Genomic DNA, 18,883 nt, shown 5'->3' on the forward strand with positions numbered 1-18,883 from the left:
CACCATCCACTGGGTTCTGTGACTCGTTTTTTCTCAATAGATCTTGGAGGTCTATCCACATCAGCACAAGCACATCTACCTCAACTACTTCCACCGGCTGCCCAGTACCCACTGTTTGTATTTAACCGGTCCCCTCCTGGGGCACATCCAGGCTGCTCCTGTTTCTGCCATCACCTGCAGTGCTACAACAGACATTCTGGGATGTACACCCTGGCACAACTGGAGGATAAACTCGGAGACCTGGAGAAATGAGGTGGTTTTGCCATTTTCTGACACTCCAGGTAAAAGGCAGTTTGGGCAAGAAAAGGACGGGGGCCTGGCAGACATGGGCTGGAGACCTGGCTTTGCTCATCTGCAGCTGCATGACTATCGAACTCAGAGTGCTTCTGTTTCTGCTTCATGAAATGGGCTGAGACCTTCCTCATGGGGTGGTATGATCAGTGAGATGAAACCTGGGTGCAAAGCACCCAGCTCGGTGCCTTAGGGAGAGCAGGCCGATGGGAAGCCTTCAGCAGAGGTGAGGACTACCCGTGCGGGGCGTCAAAGACCCCAGCTCCAGGCTTATTCTCAGCTTTACTATAGAAAAGTGGATTTATTTATTTATTTATTTGCTTTTTAGGGCCGCACCCATGGCATATGGAGGCACACAGGCTAAGGATCTAATTGGAGCTATAGACACCAGCCTACACCACAGCCACAGCAATGTGGGATCCGAACCACGTATGTGACCTACACCATAGCTCACAGCAATGCCAGATCCCTGGCCCACTGAGCAAGGCCAGGGATTGAACCCGCAACCTCATGGTTACTAGTCAGATTCCCTTCTGCTGCACTACAGCAGGAACTCCGAGAAAAGTGGAATTATTTAGTGGAATTATTTGCTCTTATCTACTATAAGAGCAAATTTTATGACAGAGACACAAAACAGAAACTGGGTTGGCAGGCCTGAGAATCCTAGAGGAGGGGACCATTAACTCAGGTGGGAAGTGGGGTGGAACCACAGAAGGGGATGAAATCCTCTTGGAAAGAAACCAATTGGGAGTTCCTGCTGTGGCAAAGCTGGTTGAGGATCTGGTGTTGCTGCAGCTGTGGCGTAGGCTGCAGCTGTATCTTGGATTCGATCCCCAGCCCAGGAACTTCCATGTACCACTGGTGTGGCAAAAAAGAGAGAGAGAGAGATCAACTGCACAGGGTGACAGCTGGGGGACAAGAGTCAGGATGGCACGCAGGCCCCATCCCAGGGGAGGTGCCCTCAGCAGGTCTTGTTGCTCCTCACAGCTGATTGGCAAGGGCTCTGGCAGGAAAGGTATAGAGCCGGGCACAGGCTGTGCTGCCCTGCCCCGGTCTACACAAGCTTGTTGCAGAACTGCTGCCATCCCAGAAAGCTGACACCACCCCCAGGCCACTGACACCTTCTGGCTCATGTCCTCCCATCCGCACTGCAGGGCAGGGCCTCTGACTGCAGGCTCCCCGCACCACATCCCTACCTGACCAGGTTGATATGGGCTTTCTCCATGACCTTCAGCCAGGCTAGCAGAGGTTGTAAGTCATTCTCGCTGGGAACGTAGTCGTACAAGGCCTAGGGGTGGGACGGGAAAAAGCAGGTAACCAAGCTAGTTCTGTAGAGGCCAAGGTCAGGACCCCTTCCCACTCCAAAGCAAAAACATAGTCCAGGGACCGTCCTGTCCCAGGGCCTGCCCATGCTACGCTGAACACAGAGCCCTGGCATGCCTTTCCCTGTTGCATGAAGCCCTTCTGCTTCCGCTTCTATGGGATGAAAGTGTGCAGGAGCAGTCGAGAATAACTTGGGTCACACAACCCTTTGTGAACCTGACATAAGCCAGAACCCTTCTCTAGAAAAATGCATGTGAGCACACGCATACCTTTTTGCAAATACTCTGGGGCAGCAGTAGGGGAGGGGAGGTGGTGCTCCCTTCCCCAAATCCACCCAGAGATCCCAAACGCTGAGAGCCCTTGTTCAAGCACCTGCTAATAAATACCATGAGACCAGGCTGAATAGTTTATCAACAACCACGAAGTCAAGGGCCAGGGGGCCCAGCTCCCGGGGACGCTGATGTGGCTTCAGCAGCCAGTCTCCTGGCTGCCTGTCTACCCGCCCACTGCACTGGGGCAGCCCAGCCCATCCAGTGTCACTCTGCAGACAGGCAGCAGGGCTGCCCCAGCACAGCCACACGCCGAGCCCCCGTCAGGCCTCACCTTGATGATCTGGGCATTGAGCTCTGCCGGCAGGGTACCCGGGCTGGGCTTGGCGTGGAAGAGGCTGTGAAAGGCCTGCATGGCACAGGCTGACACCAGCTGGAGAGGACACGGCAGCTTAGTGGGGAACTACAAAGTCCACAATGGCCCGGGGCTCCCCGACCCCCCCACGCCGGCTGGTGAGCTTCGGGGTGATCTGGGCCCCTGGAACCTCGAACATGCCCCCAACATCTAAACACTCAGAGGACTGTTGCTGTAAGTCTTGGCAGCCACTGAAAAATGTTAAATGATTTAAACAACAGTGGAGAAATACAAACAAAATGTTTTTAACATAATGGGCTAGAAAAGGAGGCTACAAATGGTTCGCATACTATTATAGCTGTATTTTCATGTTTTTACATGTTTGTTTATCTAAAAAGAAAATGTCTGAAAGGATACACAGAAGTTGTCTGTACTATTTATTTTAGAAATGAGACTTGAAGGAAAAAAGAGACTTTTTTTTTTGTCTTTTCTAAGGCCGCTCCCACAGCATATGGAAGTTCCCAGGCTAGGGGTCTAATTAGAACCGTAGCCACTGGCCTATGCCAGAGCCACAGCAACGCTGGATCTGAGCCACCTCCGCAACATACACCACAGTTCATGGCAATGCCAGATCCTCAACCCACTGAGCAAGGCCAGCGATCGAACCCGCGACCTCATGGTTCCTAGTCAGATTCGTTAACCACTGCGCCACAATGGGAAATCCGGAAAAAAGAGACTTCTTTTTGTTTGTTTTTGGCTATGCCCACAGCACGTAAAAGTTCCCATGTCAGGGACTGAACCCACGCCACAGTACTGACCTGGGCCACTGCAGTGACAGCACCAGATCCTTAACCTGCTGCACCACAAGAGAACTCCTATTTTTCACTTTATATAGTTTGAAATTTTTTCCTTTTAAACAACGAAAATATTGGAGTTCCCCTCGTGGCACAGTAGAAATGAATCCAACTAGTATCCATGAGGATGTGGGTTCAATCCCTGGCCTTGCTCAGTGGGTTGAGGATCCGGCGTTGCCATGAGCTGTGGTGTAGGTTGCAGATGAGGATCGGATGCCGAGTTGCTGTGGCTCTGGCATAGGCTGGTGGCTACAGCTCTGATTGGACCCCTAGCCTGGGAACCTCCATATGCTGCTGAAGCAGCCCTAGAAAAGACACAAAGCCAAAAAAAAAAAAAAAAAAAGCAGTCATATTGATGTTAGTAAGTAAAAAAAAACAAAAAAAAGGAGAGAGAGAAATAACTGTGACTGTGGCTGAAGGGGAGCTTGAGGCAGGGAGAGGACTGAAGCTTTACCAGCCCCACCATGGTTCCGCCCACTCCCTGACCTGTCTTAGCTGAAGGTGGCTGGTGTGTTGACACAGGGGATGAGACGGTGTCCTTGGATGGAGCAAAGAGCAGGGGCAGGGCCTGGAGACCCCTGCTGCTGGCCTTAACAGTGAGTTCCCCGAGTGCCTGCACCAGGGGCCTGGGGTCTGAGGCTACACCCTCCCTCCTCCACGCTGGCTCTGGGGCCTGAGCTCACCACGTGGTTCAAGGTCATGACTCGGAGGAGCGTCTCACTGCAGCTCTTCACCAGGCCTTCTGGGAAGCAGGGCAGCAGGTCCTTCAGCAGGGTCAGCATGTGCAGCAGGGTGGTAGCCTCCTTGGAGCCTGGCAGACAAAGCGGGGCTGGGACTCCAGCCGGCTCTCCGCAGTTGGCCCTGACCTCCTGCCCCTGCCCACCTCCCAGGCACACGCCCCACCTCCAGACTTCTCAATCTCCTGGATGCAGAACTTGGCGGTGGGAATGGCAGCAGGATGATGCGCAGGGGCCTTTTCGCCAAACATGATCTCACTGCCCTTGAGGACGGAGCACACTCCATGCTGGGCAGCCTTCCGGACCTGAGGGCCAGGGGGCGGGGACAGGACCAGGTCAGCATTCAACCAGCAGCGTGGGTGGTCGTCATGCCCGCTAGCATCGAGCACTGATCGCATCTCCTATTGGGCCGTGCCCGGGGCTTCGTGTGTAGAGATGCCCAGGCTGATGAGTAAGACAAACTCAGTTTCAACTCCTGCTCTCTGACTCACTCGCCAACTGAGCTCGGGCAAACCAAACTACTTAGGTCTCCGAGCCTCGGGTTCTCGTCTTTACAACACGGACTCCTTCATTCATTCACTCATCCAGCAACACAGAGTCCAGCCAAGCCCCGCACCACTCTGGTGCTGGCCCTTCGGCAGTGAACAAACAACTCACTGGGAGGCAAGAAATAAAGACACAGACGCCAGAAGGCAAAAGTACTCGGCAGACCATAAAACAGGGGCTGTTCCTTTTATAAGGTGGTCAGAGAAGTGTCACTTCTGTGCTGTGATGTTTCAGCAGAAACAAGTGAGGGAACCACCACACGGATACACAGGGAAAGGGGCGTGAGCCTGCCTGGGATCAGAGTGCTCAGCACCCTGAGAACTGTTATGACCATCATGACGATTGCCCACTCCCTGCCCTGCACTTCAGGAGGAAGCAGAGGGGGCAAGAGTCACTTACGGGGCACCTGCTACACGCCAGGACCTGCAGCAGGCCTGTGGGAACACCAGAGTGTCACTGGGACCTTGCAGCTGAGTTGGTATTATCATCCCTATTTTACAGCTTAAAAACCAAGACTCAGGAGTTCCTGTCATGGCTCAGTGGTTAACGAATCCAACTAGGAACCATGAGGTTGCGGGTTTGATCCCTGGCCTCATTCAGTGGGTTAAGGATCTGGCGTTGCCGTGAGCTGTAGTGTAGGTTGCAGACGAGGCTCAGATGCCGAGTTGCTGTGGCTCTGGCGTAGGCTGGTGGCTACAGCTCGGATTCGACCCCAAGCCTGGGAACCTCCATATGCCGCGGGTGAGGCCCTAGAAATGGCAAAAAGACGAAAAGACAAAAAACAAACAAACAAACAAACAAAATCACAGCACAAGCAGTATTCAACTCAGGTTTTCGTGACCCCGAAACCCCAATCCGGCCACTATAACTAAACATGTCACTGACCAATGAGGCAGCAGAGATTCTGAAGGGCCTGACTGTGACCTTCCCTCCCATCAGAGGAGCTAGCAAATCGGGCCGCAGGCAGGAGCAGACTCTCAGGACAAGAGACCAGCACTCAGGGCGACCTCCCTGGTCCACTCAGCAGGCCAGCCCCAGCCTGCTGACAGGAGCAGCAGGCCCCCCTCCCCCATCCCGGGGGCCCCGGAGCCTCACCTTGGGCTTGATGTGTACCGTGAAGCTCAGCAGCCCTTGGTACACCTGCAGGGTGATGGGGTAGCCCCAGGCCTCCAGGTCCTGCTTCCGCAGCAGAGTGGCCAGGCAGGAGAGGACCTTCAGAGAAGAGGCAGTGTCTCAGCTCCACCCACTTTAGCCCATTCCAGAAACTCCCAAAGGGATTTCTAGGGGTTCAAGGAGTGCTTATACCCCTCCCGGGGAGCCTCCCAGCTTTAGCCAAGTCGGATGGGCTCTGGAAGACAGCAGAGGGGACACGAAGACCCAAACACTGACCCATCGGAGGGCAGAGGTGGAGCCGCTGCTGGCCTGGGCTGACATGATATCCATGAAAGCTTTGGAGGTATCGGAGAACTTTCTGATGAGCACAGGACTGGGCACGCTGTGGAGACAGAACAGAGGTCAGAAGCCAGAAGGAGCCTCCGAGAGCAGCCAGTGAAGCCCCAGCCCTGGTCTGGAGGAGAAGCTGGACAGAAGTGGGCAGCACTGGCCCAGTCACTCAGCAAGCCCACCCTTCCTGAAACCCGGCGAAGCGGCACCTGAAGTCATACCACCCTCCCCGTCTCCACTACCCACCAGATGGACCCTTATAAACTTCCCCATTCCTTTCCCACCTCCCCAACTCCCCCACTCCCCAGCTTCAGGTCCCCCGATATCAGAGCAACATCCCACCCCATGCCTCCTGCTCCACTCACTGTACCAGAACTGCCTCCCCAGCACTCGCTCTGTCCTGTAACATCCCAAGCCACCCTGGGGTCTGAGGGGGGTAGAATGCCACCTGATACTTAGTATCTTTTTAATAATTCCCTGACCCTCTTCCTCCCTTCACCCACACTCCCTTCTTGGCCCCACAAAGAGCCAGGCCTCACCGCTTCAGGACCAGGTTCAGCAGGTAAGCAACAGCGGCCAGAGACTCCGTGGACTCCACTGCTTCCATGGTTGTCATCTGAGGCCAGACCAGGGGGGTGTGAGTGGGAAATGTGTCACATGGGACACCCGGGCACTGTGCGTCCAGCGGGATGGTTACGACTGAGACCCCTGATGTCAGAGGTTCAAATCCCAGCTCGGGACTAGCAACTGAAGTCTTCTGGGACTTGGTTTCCTCATTTGCAAACCAGAGATAATAAGCTGCTATGAGGTTTAACTGAGAATACTGCCTGGGAATTCCTGTCGTGGCACAGCAGAAATGAATCCGACTGGGAACCATGAGGTTCGATCCCAGGCCTCGCTCAGTGGGTTAAGGTTCCGGCATTGCCATGAGCTGTGGTGTAGGTTGCAGATTCGGCTCGGATCTGGTGTTGCTGTGGCTGTGGTGTAGGCTGGCACTGTAGATCCGATTAGATCCCTAGCCTGGGGGACCTCCATATGCCGCAGGTATGGCACTAAAAAGCAAAAAAAAAAAAATACTGCCTGACACTTGATGAAAATCATATATCACTATGTAATTTAGCTTATTATTCTAGAGCAGAGGTTAGACAGCGTTTTCTGTAAAACGTCAAATAATAAATATTTCACACTTTGCAGGCCTCATATGGTCTCTGCTGCATATTCTCCTTTGTGGGTTTTAACTATCTTGTAAAGATGTAAAAATCATTAACTCTCAGGCTGTACAAAAAAAAAAAAAAAACAAAAAAAAAAACAAAAAAAAAACACACCACAGTCAAGATTAGCCCCTTGAGCCATAGCTGGCCAGCCCCTTTTCTACAGCAGTGGTTTTCAAACTTTTACACCCTTAAAAAAACTATTGAAGATTCCCCAAAGAGGTTTTGTTTCCAAAAGTTATAACTGTTGATATTTACCACATTACAACTTAAAACTGAGAATTTCACACAACATAAGAATAGGCATTTGGGAGTTCCGGTTGTGGCGCAGTGGTTAACGAATCTGACTAGGAACCATGAGGTTGCGGGTTCGATCGCTGCCCTTGCTCAGTGGGTTAACGATCCGGCGTTGCCGTGAGCTGTGGTGCAGGTTGCAGACGTGGCTTGGATCCCGCGTTGCTGTGGCTCTGGCGTAGGCTGGCGGCTACAGCTCTGATTCCACCCCTAGCCTGGGAACCTCCATATGCCGGGGGAACGGCCCAAGAAATGGCAAAAAACAACAAAAAAACCTAGCCTGGGAACCTCCATGTGCCGCAGGAGCAGCCCTAGAAAAGGCAAAAAGACCAAAGAAAAAAAAAGAAAATAGTTTTAATAGAGAATCCCCTGGGTGCAACTCAGTTTCATCAATTATGGGAATAAAATAAAATAGAGTCGTGGATTTCATTTTATAAGAATAGTGTAACAAACCCCATCAGGCTCATTAAGCCACTGAAACACTTTCACCTGTTCAAAGCTGTCCTGCTCTTCCTGCCATGCCGGGGGCCTCTGCCTTCACTCTTTAGCTTGAATAACCCGCTCCTCTTAACGCCCACCCCCAAGTCACAGCCCATCCCCAAGTCACAGCCACTCACCAGGGCAGCAAAGTACTCCGTCTCCGTCTCCTTCCCGCCCTGGGAGCGAATCACCTCGGTGACAGCAGCCAGGACAGCACAGATCTGCACATGGGGGAGGAGGCGCCAATGACATCTATTTCTGATCAAACACCATCCCAGCCTCTTTTCCTTGCTCCTTCACAAGTTAACCTGACAAAGCCCAGGGCACACAAGATGAGCAGCGTCCAGAGCCAGGGGAATGAATACACCTCAGGGCCTGGCAAGTGGGAAGACCCACACGTGCGCTCAAAAGCTCCCTCCAGGGCTCCACCTCTTACAGAAACACCTGCACGAATGTACAAATGTTCATGCACAAATGTCTTTATGGCAACAACCAACTGGAACAACCAAGCAGCTGTCAACAGAGAATTAATAATGTACTCTTTTTGGTTGTTTGTGTGTTTCATTTTAGGACCACACCTACAGCATACAGAAGTTCCCCCACTGCTGCGGCTTAAGGTGTAGGCCAGCAGCTCCAGCCCCAATTCAACCCTTGGCCTGGGAACTTCCATATGCTGCAGGAGCAATAGTAAAATAAGATAAATAAATAAATAAATAAAAATATAAACTACTGAAAAATAAATAACATTTAGTTCATTTAGATAAAACATTTTCAAACCACCAATAATTATTCAGGATTAACTTACCTGACAAATGTTTCCTGAAAACATTCTATATACAAAAGGCCTGTGTTAGGTACAGTTGAAGAGATAAACGTTTGTAAAATATTTCTTAGACATGAGGACATTGTCCATTTGGGGACATTTGAAAAATGTCAGTGGGTTAAAAATCTGAGTGCACCACCCTGGGTGGCGGCAGAGGTGCAGGTCTGATCCCCGGCCTGGTGCAGGGGGTTAAAGGATCCAGCATTGCCACAGCTGCGGCTCAGGTTGTTGTCACAGCTGTGGCTCAGATTCAGTCCCTGGCCTGAGAACTTCCATATGCCAGGCGTGTGGCCATAAAAAGGAAAGAAAAGAAAAATATCTGGAAAATACCCTGAGGGACTTTACTCATGAGCTGAGGAGATGCTGTTAGAAGTAGTGGAGGAGTTCCTGTCGTGGCGCAGTGGTTAACGAATCCGACTAGGAACCATGAGGTTGCGGGTTCGGTCCCTGCCCTTGCTCAGTGGGTTAACGATCAGGCGTTGCCGATCAGGCATTGCCGTGAGCTGTGGTGTAGGTTGCAGACGCGGCTTGGATCCCGAGTTGCTGTGGCTCTGGCATAGGCCGGTGGCTACAGCTCCGATTCAACCCCTAGCCTGGGAACCTCCATATGCCGCAGGAGTGGCCCAAGAAATGGCAAAAAGACAAAAAAACCAAAAAAACAAACAAACAAACAAACAAAAAAAAGAAGTAGTGGAAACTGGGAGTTCCTGTCGTGGCTCAGTGGTTAACAAACCCGACTAGCATCCATGAGGACTCGGGTTCGATCCCTGGTCCTGCTCAGTGGGTTATGGATCCAGCACTGCTGTGAGCTGTGGTGTAGATCGCAGAGGCAGCTTGGATCTGGCATTGCTGTGGCTGTGGCTGTGGCGTAGGCCGGCGGCTACAGCCCTGGTTGGACCCCTAGCTTGGGAACCTCCATATGCCACCGGTGCGGCCCTAAAAAGACAAAAGACGGGTGGGAAAAAAAAAAAAAAAAAAAAGTAGTGGAAACTGCCCCAGAAGAAGAAATGAGTAGAGGACAAAAAGGGCAGGACACAATATCCATAGATTCCAGCTGCTGTCACCAATCAACAGTCCGGCTGGCCCCCGTCACTAGCCTCCTGCTGCCCTGACCCTCCCCCTTACCTCCTTGTGGGCAGCCGAGTTAGACTCCCAGAAGCGCTGCACTTTGCTGAAGGTGACATTTGTGCAGTCGGAGAGGCCACTCAGGAAGGTGCCTGAAGACTTCTCTGTGAGAGCCGGGGCCACCTCTTCTTCTTCCATGACTGTCTCAGGGGCTTCACTTTTGCCCAGGCGCAGAGACCCTGACTGCATCTCATTATGCAACTTCACTGCATCAACTGTCAGGTTGCTCTTTCCTGAGAACCGGGAGCATAGGGTAAGGCCCTTATTTTAACCCAAGCCGCCTTTTGGCCAAGAGAACAAGAACCCTAGGAAACAAACCTGTGGAGTCCAGGCCCCCAACCCGAGAGGCTAAATTCCGAACGCGGTCTGCCTCATTATCCCATTGTACACCTAGAACTTAACTCAGAAAGGGAACCCTCCAGGTAAAAGTTTCGCCGGTAGGAGTCAGCTAGGGGCTGCGGCGAGGGGCTTGGTTGAGAGATTAAGGTGAAAGCGACTCGCAAAGAGTCACTAAGGTTAATTCCAGCCGAGAGTACTGACTATGATACTCTTGGTACCCTAGCCAAGTCATTTCCCTCCTGTGGACTCAGTTTCTGCATCTGTTAAATGGGGAAGGTGGACCTTACAGCAGGCTCCAGATTCAACATTTTAAGAGAGGAAAGGCCGATGGTTGCTCCCCAAAGCCTCCAGAAGGCTCAGATCCATCAGGATCCAGCCCCGCCCAGAATCCCTCCGCCCGCAATGCCTTGGGTTGTCACCCTACTACCTGAGGGCGGACTGAAGAAGCGGCTGCGGGCGGCCTGGCGGTGACGGCAGATGGCAGGGTTGCTTTCGCTGCTATGGCCTTTCTTCCAGCGCTTCAACTTGGCCGAGACGCCGGAGCGCAACTTCCCCGAGCGACCCATGTCGACTAAGCCGAGAGTGACTTTAAAGGACTAAGTTCCAGGGACCTAGAAACACGCGCAGGACCCACGTGGGTCCTCAGCCCACTTCACTTCCTCTTCCTCTGGCGTAACTTCCGCATTCGCGTCCGTCACCATGGCAAGAGCATCAACATCCGGTTTCACCTAGCGTCCAGGTTCTGATAGGGAGGGGCTCCTGAGAGATCTGCTTCTAGGGAGGAAGTTTTGGTGCTAGCGAGACTCTAAGGCTCTTAGTCCAAGGCTTCGGTTCTTGGCTACAGAGGAGTGTCCTAAAACTGGAATTCCTTTGCAGGTTAAAGAAACATCGGAGGTCCCTGCTGGCCTCGCGGTTAAGGATCCTGCAATTGTCACTGCTGTGGCTCAGGTCGCTGCTGTGGCTTGGGTTCAATCCCTGGCCTGGAAGACGTGGCCAAAAAAAAAAAAAGCAACCAGTGATGCTCCAAACTGGAGTTCCCTCGCGGCTCAGCGTGTTAAGGAACTGGGGTTGCCGCTGCTGTGGCTGCATGCCACAGTTGGGGCCAAAAAGAAAAGAAAAAAATCGCTTAGCTATTTTCATTTAATAATGGAGATATCCACTTGCTAAACCACCCCTGGCCTTATGATAGCACTCAAATCCCCCTAAATTAATCTCTTCTAATTCCACTTCAAAACCAGAAACCAATCCAGAACTGATTCCCACTCTCCTGATTCCCTCCCACAAATCCTTTATCTAGAGCCAAACTTTACAAAAGACCTTCCCTCCCTTCTCTTGCAGGGCAGAATTTCAAGATTCCTCTGGAATTCCCTCCCTCATTTCAAATCAATAAATCTAATTTTGTCAGACATTTGATCCTGGAGCTTTTGGCTGATTAGGTTCTAAATATCTGTCAACTTTAAAAAATTGCACAGGATCCCCGCTGTGGCACAATGGGAGTGTGACATCTTGGGAGCAATGGGTCCAGTGTTCCATACCCAGCCCAGCATAGTGGGTTAAGGATCCAGCATTGCCGTAGCTTTGGCTTAGGTCAAGACTGTGGCTCTGATCTGATCCCTGGCTCGGGAGCTCCATATGCCATGGGGCAGCTGACAATGAAAAAATAAAAAATAAAAATAAAGATGAAAAAATTGCACAACCTAAAGTTTTATTTGGGGCAAAATTAGGACTTAAGCCTGGCAGACAGCATCTCAGGTAGCCTTGAGAAAACTGCTCCCAGGAGGTGAGAGGGGACCTGGGATATATATACAAGTTTTTGCAACAAAGGGAAGGTAGTAGGAACAAAAGATTTACAGAAAATATTTACAGAAAATCAGTTTCTCTGGGAAGATGTAAAGGTCTGGGCTTACTGAAATCACTCCTTTGATAGGCACCTCCGCTATGGGCCAGTCTTCTTTGTTTCTTTCCTGAGTGCTCTCAGGGCTCACCAGCTCACCCTTGGGAGTGGCCACACTCAGAGGTGACCTTGACATCTTTTGTTTTGTCCACTTCACTATAGCCCAGGAGGCAGTATTTCAGACAGCTCTGGTGCTCCAAAGAGGAAAGGGGAAATATCAAAGTATAAGTGATAAAGGGGAAGGGGAAGTGGACACAGCCAAGCATGCATTTACAGACATTTTGCTGCTGATCTCGTCATGATGAAGGATCTTAGTGTTTTTCTAGATATGAGGAGAGGCAAGAATTGGGCTCATAGGAGTTCCCAGGTGGCACAGCAGAAACGAATCCGATTAGTAATCATGAGGTTTCGGGTTCGATCCCTGGCCTCACTCAGTGGGTTAAGGATCCGGCATTGCCGTGAACTGTGGTGTCGGTCGCAGACCCAGTTCGGATCCCGAGTTTCTGTGGCTGTGGTGTAGGCTGGCAGCTGTAGCTCTAATTGAACCCTTAGCCTGGGAACCTCCTTATGCTGCAGGTTTGGCCCTAAAAGCAAGCAAGCAAGCAAGCAAGCAAGAAAGAAAGAATTGGGCTCACAAGATCTTCTCCTAAAAATATCTAACTATCTGAACACCTCTTCCAGTTTTCCCAGAGCACAGGTGCCTCACTACTGGTCTCCACCCTGGGCTCCACTCAGGCAGTGCTGCGGGTATGTAGCTGCAGGGGCTCATGATTTAATTCATGTAGAGGTGGCTGGCACATGCAAACTCCAGGTCATGCATTCGTTTTACACACATTGTTTTTAGCTCCCACTAAGTAAAACACTTCAATGAGTCAATCTTCTAAATGAAACAGAAGCTGATTAAAATTTGAATCCTGCTTCTTTCACTGAATACAATGTGACTTTCTCCCCTTGTTATGAAATGACCCTGTCCCCCCCCAAATTCAAATGTTGAAATTCTAACTCCCAAAGATAACGGTAGTAGGAGGTGGAGCTTTAGGGAGGTGTTTAAGTCATGAAGGTGGACTCTCATGGATGGAATTGGTGCCTTGCAAAAGAGAGTACGAAGAGATGCCCATCCCTTTCCTCCATGTGAAGACAAAGTAGGAAGGCACTGGCCATGGACTAGAAAGTGGACCCTCACCGATCACACTGGCTCCCTGATCTTGAACTTCCAGTCTCCAGAACTGCGAGAAATTAATTTCCGTTGTTGATAAGCTATACAACCTTTGGCATTTTATTATAGCAGCCTGAGCAGACTAAGTGGCCCTTGTTCTTACATATCCTTCTGGAACAGAGCTTTCCACAAATGATTGCAGCTGATCTTTGGGGACCTTGTGGAGAACACAGACACCTAGCATCCTTTCCACAATAAAAATGCCATAAGGACAGGGTTTTCATTTTGCCATTTCCATTTCTTTATTTTTTATTTATTTATTTATTTTTTTGCTATTTCTTTGGGCTGCTCCCGCGGCACATGGAGATTCCCAGGCAGGGGTCGAATTGGAGCTGTAGCCACTGGCCTACACCAGAGCCACAGCAAGGCGGGATCCAAGCCGCGTCTGCAACCTACACCACAGCTCACGGCAACGCCGGATCGTTAACTCACTGAGCAAGGGCAGGGACCGACCCGCAACCTCATGGTTCCTAGTTGGATTCGTTAACCACTGCACCACAACGGGAACTCCTATTTTTTTAATTTATTTTTTATTTTCTCAATACATTATTTTTTCTTCTACTGTACAGCATGGTGACCCAGTCACACATACATGTATACCTTCTTTTTTCTCACATTATCATGTTCCATCATAAGTGACTAGACGTAGTTCCCTGTGCTACACAGCAGGATCTCAGTGCTAATACATTCCAAAGGCAATAGTCTGCATCTAAAAATATGGAACGCTTCATGAATTCGCGTATCATCCTTGCACAGGGCCATGCTAATCTCTCTGTGTCATTCCAATTTTAGTATGTGTGCTGCTGAAGCGAGCACTGTCACTTCCATTTCTAGCACCTGGAATACTGCATGGTACTTAGAAGGTATTCGTCAAATTACTGTTGAATGGAAGTTCCCGTTGTGGCTCAGTGGTAACAAACCTGACTGGTATCCATGAGGACACGGTTTCAATCCCTGGCCTTGCTCAGTGGGTTAAGGGTCTGGCGTTGCCATGAGCTAGTTCACAGGTGTGGCTTGGATCCTGCATTGCTGTGGCTGTGGCCAGTGGCTGTAGCTCCAATGCAACCCCTAACCTGGGAACTCCCATATGCTGAAACTGCACCCCTAAAAAGTAAAAAAAAAAAAAAGAAAAGAGAGAGAGAGAGGAAGACAATAGTGAAGGCTTGGGATAAGTTCCTGGTTCCTCCTCAAGGAATATACCTAACAATATCTTTGAGCCCTTCCGCAGAATTAAATCCCCAACAAATGGAAGATGTTAACTACTTGAAGGAACATTCTTCACTCCAGGAAGAAGGAGGACCACAAGAAGCATTCCTGGGGCCACTAACAGTGCAATCTGGCTTCTACTCTGATCCTTGTCTGTGACCCTATCTTCCGCTCCCCAAACTATCAAACCACCTCTTAATCTCTCCCATGTGGGGAACAGTCTTTAAGGCATTAGCCTGCTGTGGCCTCTTTTGCCTGGCAAAGCCATAAAAGCTATCCTTTTCTCCTTCACCCAAAACTCTGTCTCTGTGTTTCTCTATTTGGCACCAGTGGACAGAGACCAAGTTTCAGCAACAGGTTCGAATCTGTACTTAATAAGGAGCAAGAATTTAACCTCTCTGAGTCTCCATTTTGTGTTCTGTAAAGTGGTTATAATAACAACGAACCCACTGGGCTACTCTGAGAATTCAATACAAAATATGTGTGTGTGTGTGTGTGTGTGTGTGTGTGTGTGTGTGTGTGTGTGTGTCAAAATATGCACAACTCCGAAAATGTTGGTGGTACCTGGTGAGAGGTGCCATGGTACACTTTTGCCACCAGAGGGAGCCCTGAAAACTATCAGTTAAAGCGAAAACCCTGCAGAGAGGCCAACAAACAGCAACAATGGCTGAGCTGACTAGGATTTTGCAAATCAGATCCGGAGATGAAGAGGCCCCCAGTGGTGGCAGCTTTCGCACCCTTTTCCTAGGCAACAGACACTGAGGACCTGCAAATTGAGTCTGTGTCATAACTGGATACCCATCCTGGAAGAAGCACCAGTCTGGAACGGGCATTGGAGAGGCCATAGGCTACCTGCTGGCCCTCCATCCTGAGACATCTGCTCAGAAAGCATGTGGTGCTAGGAGAGGGGACAAGAGACATCTAGGTGGCCTGAGCACACTCTCTCCCACCCTGTCCCCCCAGGTTTACCTTTTTGGTAAAAGACCAACCTCCTTGACCGTGAATTCCAGCAACATCCTGCACCCAGAAGCATTAGCCATCTCCTGGACTAGCCACATATATATGGCTAATAAGGATCACTCAGTTTTGCAGGATGGGTTCTGCAGTCAGAACCGCAGGGTTAGAATCCAAGTACTACCGCTTGATTCCTGTGGGTTTTTGTTTTTGGTTTTTTTTAGCTTTTTAGAGGCACACCGGTGGCTTTTTGAGATTCCCAAGCTAGGAGTCCAGTCGGAGCTACAGCTGCTGGCCTACACCACAGCTGATAGCAGTGCCAGATCCTTAACCCACTGATGGGGGCCAGAGATCGAACCAGCAACCTTATGGTTCCTAGTCAGATTTGTTTCCCTGTGCCACCATGGGAAGTCCTGTGAGTTTTTTTGTAGCTTTTTTTTTTTGATTTCTGACCTTGAGCAAATCACCTTACTCTCTGAGCCTCAGCTTTCTTCATCTGTAAAATGGAGATAAGAATGCCTACCTGGAGCTCCCGTCGTAGTGCAGTGGTTAATGAATCCCACTAGGAACCATGAGGTTTCGGGTTCGATCCCTGGCCTTGCTCAGCGGGTTAACGATCTGGCATTGCCGTGAGCTGTGGTGTAGGTTGCAGATGCGGCTTGGATCCTGAGTTGCTGTGGCTCTGGTGTAGGCCAGTGGCTGCAGCTCCGATTCGACCCCTAGCCTGGAAACCTCCATATGCCACAGGAAGCGGCCCTAGAAAAGGGAAAAAGACAAAAAAAAAAAAAAAAAAAAGAATACCTACCTGTAGGATTTATGAGAGCTAAATAACATATGCAAAAGCGCTTAACACTGTCTGGCACATAGTTAGAAAGTGAAAGTGTGAGCTCATTGCTATTATTATCCAAAAAGCTCTTCTTGAGTTCCAAAGCAGCTTCTCACCTACTATCTAAGTGAGGAGGACACACGTGTCCTCATTTCACAGACAGACAGGGAAACATGGCTCCAAGGAGTGCAGTGATACCCCCGAGGTCACATGGCAGGTCAAAGGGGAAAAGCCAGGAGAGCGAACTCTGCTCAGGAGACTCCTCTCTAGCCACTGCTCTTTTTTTTTTTTTTGTCTTTTTGCCTTTTCTTGGCCCGCTCCTGCAGCATATGGAGGTTCCTAGGCTAGGGGTCCAATTAGAGCTGCAGCCGCAGGCCTACACCACAGCCACAGCAACTCGGGATCCAAGCCGCATCTGCAACCTGCACCACAGCTCACGGCAACGCCAGATCCTTAACCCACTGAGCAAGGCCAGGGATCGAACCTGCAACCTCATGGTTCCTGGTCAGATTCGTTAACCACTGCGCCACGACAAGAACTCCTGTAGCCACTGCTCTTAAAACCCTCTTTGGGGCTCATGTGGAAGGAACAGGACTTTGCATCCATAGTGCTGAGCCCAGGAGTTCCTGTTGTGGCTCAGCGGTAACAAAACCAACTCATAACTTTGAGGATTCAGGTTTGATCCCTGGCCTTGCTCAGTGGCTTAAGGATCCGGCATTGCTGTGAGCTGTGGTGTAGGTTACAGACGCCACTTGGATCTGGTGTTCCTGTGGCTGTGACTGTGGCAAAAAAAAAAAAAGGGCTGACCCTGAGGCAAGAGGAGGTAGATGGGCTCCAGGATAGACCTTTGCAGCTAGCCTCTTATTTACACTTCCTAAGGGAGGAGATGGGTGAGCTCCATCATAAACATTTACAACCAGCCACCTATCTATACTTTAAGATAGAAATAACAACAGACACAAGGCAAATAACTGGTACTTGTCTTCTGTGAACTTGATAAACAATGGTGATGATAGGATCAAAAGAGGAGTTGAACCCATCTTGGACAGAAGAACAAAGAGGTCACGTACTACCCCCAGCCCAGGATCAGGGAGACCCCAACTTCACATGCGCAGAGAGACCCCTCTGGGTCTGAAAGGGAGGGGGTGCCAGGCCATACTGAGTGTGGATAACCTTCCCGCCATGCCCTGCTTTGAAATCCATCTTGGCCAAAAGATGCACATGCAGATCAGGGGAGGGCCCCAGGTCGGGTCAGGTGCAGGAAAATAAAACAAGATAATTGGCCCAGGGAAGACAAAGACCCAGAAGAACTGCCCTATGGAAGTAAATTAAGTCGCATCTCTGGCGCACTCCTCACTCGGAGGGGTCACCTGCCCACTCACTTCTTTGGTGTGTATTACTGCTTTACTTCTGCCTTGGACTAATGGATTAATTCTCTGTATTTCTTTTTTTTTGCCATTTCTTTGCCCGCTCCTGCAAGCATATGGAGGTTCCCAGGCTAGGGGTCTAATTGGAGCTGTAGCTGCTGGCCTACACCACAGCCACAGCAATGCCAGATCTAAGCTGTGTCTGGGACCTACACCCCAGCTCACGGCAACACTGGATCCTTAACCCACTGAGCAAGGCCAGGGATCGAACCCGCAACCTCATGGTTCCTAGTCGGATTTGTTAACCACTGAGCCCCGACGGGAACTCCATGTACTGTGTTTCTAACAACAAACTTTATACCGATTTTTACCATCTTTGCCTCCTTAAAACAGTCTTACTTTCAACAGGGGGCAAGAATCAGGGCAATTCTGCTTTCAGCCTCTAGCTTGTCTGCCCAGGTTTGATTCCTGAACAGAGAACTTAAGATCTTTCTCCAAGCCATCACTCACTGCTGTCTCTCCATAATCAACCCCAGGACCAGCAGGAAGGCCTCTTTTAGGTCAGTGGGGCCGTAATCTCTTTTGACACTAGGCAGGAGGAAAGAGACCTTGAGGCTTAGCTTCTGGCCCCACACAAAGAGGAAGCAATGGTTTCGATCAAGTTCTGAGGGCAGAAGGGCTTTGTTGCCCTGGGCAGCCCATCCTGACCCATGCAATGGAGTTACAACCGCTCCAGAGCATTTTCCTAACTGCTGGAGCTCTGTTAACGCCCAGGCTTTGGGCTTACGCAAGCTTGTCTTTGGAGCCACATCCTAGGTGTGACCAGGGGCAGGCGGCTGAACTTTCTAAGCCACAGTTTCCTCATCTGAAAATGGGACTGCTGTTAGGAGGCTGAAATGAGATCACACACGTGCCAGATGCTTAGCACCGTGCCTGGCACAACACTGAGGCAGAAGGCCGAGTGTCCATGGCTTCTGGGCCAGCAACATTCCATTTGGCTAAGAAGAGCTTTTAGGAAGAAGAGTTTGCTGCTTATAGCTAGTCGGGGGGGAATGAGCACGTGGCCTGATGTACAAAAGAGGAAGTGTGTTTCCCCTTCCGGTGCTAAGAGGGCTGGTATTTGGGCAAGACAGATGGGCTCTTGCTCAAAGCAGGGACTGTCTCAGGAGTTCTGTTGTGGCTCAGTGGGTTGAGAACTTGACTTGGAGTTCCTGTCGTGGCACAGTGGAAATGAATCTGACTAGGAACCATGATGTTGCGGGTTCAATCCCTGGCCTCACTCAGTGGGTTAAGGATCCAGTGTTGCCATGAGCTGGGGTGTAGGTCCCAG

General features: G+C 50.4%; 1 protein-coding gene and 1 non-coding gene across 2 annotated transcripts in view; both read right to left on the bottom strand.

Annotated features, from left to right (window-relative positions):
- RRP12 (ribosomal RNA processing 12 homolog) overlaps positions 1-10,759 on the bottom strand; it is a 32,937-nt gene extending 22,178 nt beyond the window's left edge. Inside the window, exons 1-10 of the mRNA XM_021072760.2 lie at positions 10,518-10,759; positions 9,752-9,984; positions 7,941-8,024; positions 6,358-6,434; positions 5,765-5,870; positions 5,471-5,587; positions 3,996-4,134; positions 3,776-3,903; positions 2,218-2,316; positions 1,488-1,579 (exon numbers count right to left, since the gene is read on the bottom strand). Coding sequence (XP_020928419.2) covers positions 1,488-1,579; positions 2,218-2,316; positions 3,776-3,903; positions 3,996-4,134; positions 5,471-5,587; positions 5,765-5,870; positions 6,358-6,434; positions 7,941-8,024; positions 9,752-9,984; positions 10,518-10,656 — 1,214 coding nt within the window. The 5' untranslated portion in view covers positions 10,657-10,759. The remainder of the gene's footprint in view (positions 1-1,487; positions 1,580-2,217; positions 2,317-3,775; positions 3,904-3,995; positions 4,135-5,470; positions 5,588-5,764; positions 5,871-6,357; positions 6,435-7,940; positions 8,025-9,751; positions 9,985-10,517) is intronic.
- A 3,152-nt stretch (positions 10,760-13,911) lies between these two features.
- LOC146397011 (U6 spliceosomal RNA) lies at positions 13,912-14,016 on the bottom strand. The gene has a single exon (XR_014828631.1). It is a non-coding gene; the product is annotated as a U6 spliceosomal RNA (small nuclear RNA).
- Between the last annotated feature and the right edge of the window lie 4,867 nt (positions 14,017-18,883).

This window comes from Sus scrofa, chromosome 14, assembly GCF_054392235.1.
Source record: "Sus scrofa isolate SSC_HxYL_T2T_F1_AM1 chromosome 14, Sscrofa_HxYL_maternal_Yorkshire_Landrace_v2.0, whole genome shotgun sequence".
Lineage (NCBI taxonomy): Eukaryota > Metazoa > Chordata > Mammalia > Artiodactyla > Suidae > Sus > Sus scrofa.